Source organism: Trachemys scripta, chromosome 23 (assembly GCF_013100865.1).
Source record: "Trachemys scripta elegans isolate TJP31775 chromosome 23, CAS_Tse_1.0, whole genome shotgun sequence".
Classification (NCBI taxonomy): Eukaryota; Metazoa; Chordata; order Testudines; family Emydidae; genus Trachemys; species Trachemys scripta.
Genome location: NC_048320.1, coordinates 15,272,220 through 15,280,813, shown reverse-complemented (window position 1 = coordinate 15,280,813; position 8,594 = coordinate 15,272,220). Strand labels below are relative to the sequence as shown.

The window sequence follows — 8,594 nt, the reverse complement described above, 5'->3', positions numbered from 1 at the left end:
GATCCTGTGTGCGCTGTCCTCCAGAGGAGGGACACGCGTGCAGGAGCCCAAGTGATAGATGTAGGATGTTGCATCATCATTCATGTTGGCCAAGCAGTTTTCACTTTAACCAGGGCAACAGGAAACCTCTGGGGGTGAGGGGGATGCAATGTTATGGCAGGAATCAAAGGTGAGACTGGCTCACGCTGGTCTCTGTCACCCTGCCTCACAGAGCTGGAACCAGATGGGGAAGTGGGTGAAGAAGGCTGATATTGGCAGTCAAGAGGAACCAGTCCTGGGAGTTCTGGAGGAAGCGATCGCCTGGATCCCTGCCTCGTGCAGGACATTCATGCCGGCCTCCATTCTTTGCTGATGCTCTGAAGCCACTGCAGGTGCTGGAGGGTTTAACCTGTTTATGCTGGTGCTGCTGGACTGTGCTGGTTAACACACAGCGTGGGGTCTGGCTTGGCTGCACATGCTATCACTGACCTCTGAACTCAGCAGCCACCTCTGCCAATCTGGCGCTGACCCAGTTACAAACCTGACGCAAGTGTTTGTCAAAATGTGGCCTGGCATTACCTTGAAACGATGAAGCAACATCTTGCACCATACAGACAAACAGGGATTGCAGGCGCTCGTGCTTCTGCCAGGGTGGTCACTAGCCGCTCGGTGATCCCATGGATTCACAAATGTAACCCTTTGCTCACTTCAGGTACATGTAGTCTAAGGCAGATTGGAGAATACCGGCATTTGGAGTGTTAATCTGGCAGCTATGTCTTGGGGACATCTCTGCACAGAAGGAGTCTGCATCCCTCCTGCTGGCCGTGAGTTTCATCTTTATTTATGCGCCTGCAGTGACGCAGTGTCTCTCCAACAGCAGCCTACATTTCTGATTCCTGGTCACAGCAATGTAGGTAACGTCTCAGCAGAGACCAAATTTCAGCCTGTTGTGTGACATCGGCGCTGCTAGCAAACCAGCCAGGTGGGTTTGTTATGATTCTGAAGGCTGGGATTACTTACTGCAGTGCACAGCAGAGGTAGCAAGAATTAGGGCTGGGCCTGGCAGTGAGTGGGATCTGGGTTTCTAATGCACTTAGGAAAATTGCAGCTGGAATCTCATGTCTGAGATACCCAACTGCTCCTAGGGGAGTGGTGGGGGCTCATGGCTCTCCAGCATCCCTCGCTTGTGGGCAGGAAATGAGCGGTGCTCCCTCCTGTTCTTGCTGATCTGTGCACGCTCTACGCACCTCGCTCTGATTAGTGAAAGTTACTGATAACCGGTCAGGAGCCACTCTGAGGCTGTTCACGCATGAGGCTGAATCCTGTGCCAGTTCCGATTTCCTGCCCGGATTTGTGTCCCTGTCCCCCCCAGTATGGGGTTTTTGTCCTATGCTTGGTCTGTGGTGATGGGGCTGGAGGGAGGGAGGGTGGTGATGGAAGCCTGAAGCCTTGTGTGAGCATAAAGCTAATGAGAACCAAGATCTATGGGATCTGTCAGCGTGGTCAAATACCCAGGCTATCTGGCCACACTGCATGCAGGCGAGCAGCTCCTGGAATGGACATTCAGCTTTCAAACCCAAATGCCCTAAGTCACCCTCCCCACCCCATACATATCTTGCTGCTGGAACTTCCCCTGCCACTGAACACATAGCTAATTCCAGGCATCGGCCCTGACTCCTGATCTGAGCCATGGGCGCGGAGATCTTCCCCGTGCCAGGGAGCGTGGCCAGAATGGAGTGGTTTCTCGCTCTCCCCGGTCAAGGCCCTGCCCCTGCACAGAGCGATCGGTAGGACACCAGGTGCGCTGTATTGGGCCCATGGTAGGAAGCGGGAGACAGATCACCATTGCTCTGGGCCTGAAATGGAAACCTGAGCTCTGCAAGCGGAGAAGCTGAACTTTGGCCTTGTTCATGCTTGGTGTCAGTCACTAGGAGGATGCCTGGAACGGGGAAAGCCGGGCCGGGCCGAGGCACACACTGCGACAACCCCCTACAGCAGGGCTCTGTGTTGTGCAGCTACACCAGCATTCACCTCGACAGAACTCCCGAGTGCAGAGTAGGGGCCTGAGGCTGCTCCTCCCACAGCCATGGCCCTGCTGCTGCCCCTCACTTCCTGCCTTCTAGACCAGTGGTTCTCAACCTTTCCAGAGCCCTGTACCCCTTCCAGGAGTCTGATTTGTCTGGTGTACCCCAAAGTTCCACCTCACTTAAAAACGACTTGCTTACAAAATCAGACATCAAAATACAAAAGTGTCCCAGCACACGAGTACTGAACAATGGCTGACTTCCTCATGTTTACCATATAATTATATAATAAATCAAGTGGAATATGAAGAGTGTACGTACATGTCAGTGTATAGTCTATAGAGCAGTATAAATAAGACATTGTAGGAAATTTTAGTGTGTACTGACTTTGCTAGTGCTTGTTATATAGCCTGTTGTAAAATTAGGCAAATCTCTAGATGAGTTGATGTTCCCCCGGAAGAGCTCTGTGTACCCCCAGGATATGTGTGCCCCTGGTTGAGAACCACTGTTCTAGAATGCTCCCCTCAGCCAGCCAGGGACTGGATAACTGCCCTGGTCTGTTCATTCCACCGCAGCATCCGGCCCCGGCCCAGTCAGAGACAGGACACGGGGCTAGATGGACCATCGGTCTGGCCCTTTGTGTGACGCTCTCTTGGAGAACTCTGGGTCCCTGTATCTCTGGAGGGCCCACAGGGGCAATGAGCAGAGGTTGCCCCATCAGTAAGATGTCCTGAGGGTGGGAAAGGCTGAGTGGAATTTACTAATTTTATTGCCAAAGGCATTTCACAGCTAGCGCCTGTCCCTCGGCCCGGGGCCCATGGGTGCCGCCCAGCTGTAACGCACAGACACACCCACGCCTATGGCACTCCTTGCAACCTCAGCACAGCTTTCCCGGGCTGGGAGCCCATGGACACGCCATCCCTGCTCTGCTGGGGCCGAGTTGATTGACAGCACCGCTGTTCAGTGTGTCCATAGCCAAACGCATTAGCCCAGAGGGGACTGAGCCATAAGATGGGTAGGTGCCGACTGTTCCCCGCTCTGGAGAGCGTTTGGTACGTTGTAGTGTAAGAGGCTGACAAGGTGGCCAAGAGCCGAATTCTGTGTGGGACACCTCCCCCTCAGCTGTGGCTATGCCCTCGGCTGGGACAGCGTTCCTGACCGCCCCGTTATCTACTCACACTGCCTAGAGCAGAGGTTACCGTGGGCTGGGCCAGGGGCTGTGGCTGAACGAGGACCCCATTACATTTCACCCTGTGCAGCACTGAGGTGTGTGATAGTCACTCACTTCCTTTCCCACACAGGAGACAGTGAACTTCCCCTTCCACTTCACGGCACTGAGCCGATCACGTAACCCAGAGCTGTGAGGTCTGTGGAGACCTGTTACTGCAGTGGGAAAGGGAAGGGGGAGCCCTGCAGAGCACATTCCCCTGCCCCGAAGAGCAGCCTGGCTTGGCAGCTATGACGCAAGTTTGCAGGTCAGCTAAAGGATCTTCTTGTCACCCCTCCTGAGCACCTGGGCAATGCAGTAGGGGATGAGTGCCACCGCACACAGGTGGGCAGCGGCACTCTTGCAGAAGGACAGGACGTAGAACAGTAGCTCTCTGTCTGTGGGGAGGTCGAAGGAATCGAAGAGGTGCAGGACGAGGAGCGAGGCCGCGATACAGCTGAGGCGGAAGGGCAGCTGCTGGCCCATCTTCCCTTTGCAGCTCTCCAGGTACATCTGGGAGTTGAGGGCCAGCCCCAGCCCAAACAGGATGCCCAGGTTCCTGAGGAGGCCGGCGAAGGGGGTGGTTTCAATGTGGACCCACTCCGGCCGGTCACACCACCTCTTGGCTTTCTCCATGGTCCACAGCAGGTCAACGCCGAGAGCCTTCAGCAGCAGGTAGAACCCCAGGGCAAAGCTGAACAGGAAGAGGGTGGTGCCCAGGTACCGCCGGAGACTGGCGTTGTAGATGGAGTGGATGTGGTCAAACGCTTCTGCTACTACCATCCCTAGGGGCAGAACAGTCTCTGTAGGTACGTCTACACTGTAGTTAGTGCAGTGTAGTGTATAGACGTTTGGGCCGGGGCTGGTGCCCACGTTCTAGGGTCCTGCGTGGTGCGAGGGTCCCAGAGCTCAGACTGCAGCTGGAGCCCAAACGTCTACACTGCAATTAAACAGCCCCTTAGCCCGAGCCCCACGAACCGGAGTCAGCTGTCCCGGGCCAGCCACAGGTGTCTCACTGTAGTGTGGACGTACCCTCACTGAGCAGCAAACAGGCCTAGCTGCAAAATGTACTGGGTGGGCTCGGTGTAGAGAGGCCTTGGGGAAGGAGCAGGAACCAGCTCCCGGTACCAGGTGCTAGGCACATGTAGTGACAGCCCCAGGTCACCCAAAGTGACTACTAACAATGGGGTGTGCAGAGAACTGGGACGCTCCCTCCAGTGCACTGGGCAGCATGTGCTGGTTAGCATGTGACCCTGGCGTGCGCTCGCTCGCTCGCTCTCTAAAGCACCATGCAAAGCAGTGACATCATGTCAGCACTGACTGATGCCATTAGCCGTGCAAGGGGAGGCCGAGCCCACTAGGCCATGGGTTTGCTTCTCCACGCTGCCGACGTGGGTACCTGGGGAAAGACGATCACTTTGCCATCGTATTTTGAGTACATGGTGCTCCCAGAGCTGAGGAGGTACGTCTCCTCCAAGCAGGAGCAAGGCTATCTAGAGCTCAGATCGCCTCTCTGGTCACTGGGCCCTGGAGAGCTGGCGGGTGCTGTGACGGGGGAGGCAGCCTTGACACTCACCTGAGATGACCCCTGCGATCACCTGATGGGGGAAGTGAGCAGCTAGGAAGACTCGGGACAAGCAGACGCAGACCTGCACGGCCCAGAACGCAAGCCACAGGAGGCCGCGGAGGCACCTGCAAAGAGACAGCCAGCCAGGAAGGTCGTGGGCGCCCAGGGCAAAAGCACTTTAATAAAGCCGCAAGCGGCCTGTGAATGATGGGAGCCTGCGCGCTGGCTGACTGGCTCCTCTCTAGCTAGCACGCAGGAGCAACCGCGCCAGCACAAGTGCCCGTCTCGCTAGCTAGACAATGAGACCAAGTCTATGGCCTACATGTGTCCGCCACGAGGCCCAAACATAGGAGCTGGGACTAGGGGTACTGGGGTGTGGCAACACCCCCTGGCTTGAAAGGGTTTCCTTCCATTATATCCAGGGTAAGTAGTTTGGGAAAATGGCTCTCAGCCCCCCCACCATACAAACTGTTCCAGCACCCCTGGCCAGATGTTAGGGCAACCGAACCAGCGAGCGAAGGCCTTTCCCATGCCTGGTGCCTCCTGCAAGCTGCAGCACTCAAGCGAAAGGGGCTTTGCCCGGGGCTGGCTGATTGGACCCACGCAGATCTGCTGCCAGCTGAGAGTCCCCTCCCCTGTGCTGGGCTTGGCTCAGATCTCACAGATGCTGATGCCAGTTGCTGGGCAGTAACTAGGTGTGATGCAGCAATGGGCGCCGCTGATCCGGGTGCAAAAAGCCCCAGGATATTTCCTTTCGCTCCAGCTCTTGGGGGCTTCGCACGTCCCACTTCTCATGTATCTCCCGGGCCCAGATATAACAGGGGGCAGGAATTCATGCTGACCGGGAAGGGGGGGCATTTACCCACAATTCCATTAGTCATCCTCCATTTTGCCTGGTCACCCGTGGGACCCTCCTCACAGGGTGAAACGATCCCCTCCCCAGGGCGGCAGCAGCAGGTGGAACCGGCTCACTCAGCCCACTCACCCAAACGGATTGTGGGTGGGGGCCCCTGCAGAGCACCCCCCGTGTGGCCTGGGATGGCCCCGCCAGCTCGGCTCCCGCTGGGTTCTCCGTACTGACACCCAGACCCCAGGAGTGAGCGCAAGAGCCCCCGTTGTGCAGCCTGATTTCTTACCTCTCTCCGAAAGTGCTAAGCTTTTCTTTAGTCCTGCGAGTCCAGCCCTCCTGCCCCCTCAGGCCTCCCACCGCCTCCTCTTCAGAGCTGGGCTGATCCGGGCTAGTTACCGCCTTCAAGCTGCTTCCCCCAGCTGGCCCCTCTGCACTTAGTCCTTTCACCCCTGGGCTGGGAGACGGCAGCAGGCAGGCTCCTCACCTTGCTGGTGTCTCCCCTGTGATGAGGGAGGAGGCAGCACCCTCCTTCCCAGGGCTCCTCCCAGCTGGCTGGGAGAAGGGACCCGTCCCATCCTCACTACCAGGCTCTGGTCCTGGACTCATAAAGAAACAGTAGCCTGGGTTTCCCCCAAGCACTGACTGTTCCTCCAGGACGAACCATCTCCCTTTCTCCCAAGTCCCAACACCTGCTGATGCCCTTCCCTTTGTCCTCCTCTGCTCCCAAAGTCCCAGGAACCCTAAAGGGACACACTATGGAGCAGACTGACCCCTATTCCCCTTAAGGGGACAGTCACCCTGTTATAGATATCAAGTCATGGGCAGTAAAAACCTGTCCCGTTCTGACTAACACAGAGCCAGGCCCAAGCCACGGGCCACGAGAAGGCCCTCAGGCCACAAGGCCCTGCTCACCTGGCTGCACGGGATCTGTGCTGGGTGCCCTGGACGCAGGGCAGCAGGGCCGTCACCATGACGTAGTAGACTCCAGCAGAACCCATGGCGTGGCCTGAGGGGCTTCCTGTGGAGAAGACCCAGTCCCGATCAGTTAGAAGGGAGAGAAGCCAGGGAGGAAGTTGCAGTGAATCTGAGGGGTACAATAGCGGGAACCTCACCTGGGCCGGTCTCACAGGTGAGGGGGAACTGCTGGATCACAGGGGTGGAGGCGTTGCCATAGTAACCGGTCTCATGGACCCACCAGTAGGGTCTCTGCCCAAAGAGGATCCTGTAGTGAAAGGAGAAAGTGACAATGGCAGTGCGGGGCTTGGGGCATGTCACGTACCCTGCAGCGCGGATTCCCGGGGGCGGCGGAGCCCTGGCTGCCCTATGCTGAGGGTTGTCGGGAGGACTCTGTGGGGGCAAAGTGCTGGCTCCATAACTATCATGATTTACTCTTCTTGCCTTTTCAGCTCACTTATTAATTCAGCACCGGCCTCTGCTTTACCAGCGGTAAAGTGACTTGCTCAGAGTCACCGAGCTAGTCAGTGGCAGACTCAGGGACAGAGCCCAAGTGTCTTGACTCCCAACCCTGTTCCTCAATCCCAAACCCAGCCTTCCTCTCAGAGAGGCTACGTCAGACCCTGGGAGGGGTTGGAAACAACCCCAAACTGCAGCACTCCACAGCTGCTTCTCAGAATCCGCACTCACCACTTAAAGACCAGGTTGAGCCAGTCCCCGATCACGGCCACCCAGATCAGCTTGACGCCCACGGCCTCGCAGAGGTGGAACCAGATGGGGAAGAAGATGAAGAAGGTGGTTTTAAGGTCGGCAGCGAAGGAGATGAAGAGGAACCAGTCCTGGAAGCCCTGGTAGTTCTCCTGCAGGTAGTGCACCACCTGCACCCCAGCACTGTGCAGCAGGTCCATTATGGCTCCTGGTTGTGTCTCTTTGGATCCCGTTGTTTGCACTGACAGCTTTGTGAAGCCTGCTGCTTCTTATACCCTGCCAGCCTGAACTCTTTTATGACATATGCAATGATCTTTGATCCTGAGCCACCCCAGCCAAAAACTATTGACAGAGCCAGAAATCTGGAGCAAACTGCCTGTACCCTCATCCCCAGGAATCAATATCCCTCATTTCAGAGTTTCCCTCTGGTTACTCCTGGGCGTGTGGGTGTCACTAGGGGAAAGGGCTGAAAGTTGGGGAGTAAGGCAGAGAATTGCACAAAGGCTACAACGAGCTAATTTGGTGTCACTGTTTTAAAAACAAAGACAGGTTTGGTTGGATGTTAACCTGCCTCTCCAGGAGAATGATGGGCTAGCAAACAGACACCAGTAGGGCATGAATCTGTCCCATTTCTCTGAAATCTGTTACTGATTGTTCAGACTAAATGCATTTTAAGGGTCAAATCCTCAACTGGAATAACTGGGCATAGCTCCGTCAACTGCAATGGAGTTACACTGACCACCCTAAAGCTGTAGGTTGGGCTTTGGGTAAAGTAGGTTGTTTTACTTGTATTTATTCATTTGTTTGACAGGTCAAATGCAGATTTCCCACGGTTAGAAATGCAGCTGTGCCCTGCTTTACCCCTTAGACCTTCTCCAGGTCAAGATGCGTCAGATGGTAGCACTCGCACCTCTGGGCTGAGGGAGGTGGCTGAGTTCAAGTCCAGTTTATTGTTGCTGCAAAGGTGAGACCAAACTCTGGTCTCTTACAGTCCCAGTTTGCACAGAAAATGTGCCTCCCACAGAAGGTGTCTACATAAGGCAGAAGATGCATACTGGGCCAACTTCTGATCTCAGTTATGACTCCACTGAAGCTATGTGTTTGCTCTGGATTTGCCCGGAGTGTAACTGAGATCACCAGCTGGCTGAAAGTTTACATCCAGGGTTGCTCTGGGAAGTGTGTCATGTAGTGCTAGGATTCCCAGTGCAGGACATGTGTGCACACGTGTGCAGCCCAGTGTCCACTGAGAAAGAAGTGAATGATCCAAGTGTAACTCCGTCCCTGTCTCCCTTCTTTGCTTGTCCC

The 8,594-nt window shown here is 55.7% G+C and overlaps 1 protein-coding gene across 2 annotated transcripts; it reads right to left on the bottom strand.

Annotated features, from left to right (window-relative positions):
* Positions 1–2,841: 2,841 nt before the first annotated feature.
* Positions 2,842–7,551, bottom strand: LOC117869133 (glucose-6-phosphatase-like). Of its 2 annotated transcripts, XM_034755654.1 has the most exons (6): positions 7,272–7,551; positions 6,740–6,849; positions 6,540–6,645; positions 5,914–6,081; positions 4,787–4,902; positions 2,842–3,995 (listed from the first exon to the last, which is right to left on the bottom strand). In XM_034755654.1, the coding sequence occupies exons 1-6, from the start codon at positions 7,487–7,489 to the stop codon at positions 3,484–3,486; spliced, it is 1,230 nt and encodes a 409-aa protein (XP_034611545.1). In that variant the 5' UTR covers positions 7,490–7,551; the 3' UTR covers positions 2,842–3,483. The 2 variants fall into 2 exon arrangements, with proteins under 2 accessions (XP_034611545.1, XP_034611546.1); XM_034755655.1 differs by lacking the exon at positions 5,914–6,081 and having other exon boundaries at positions 7,272–7,549.
* Positions 7,552–8,594: the final 1,043 nt, after the last annotated feature.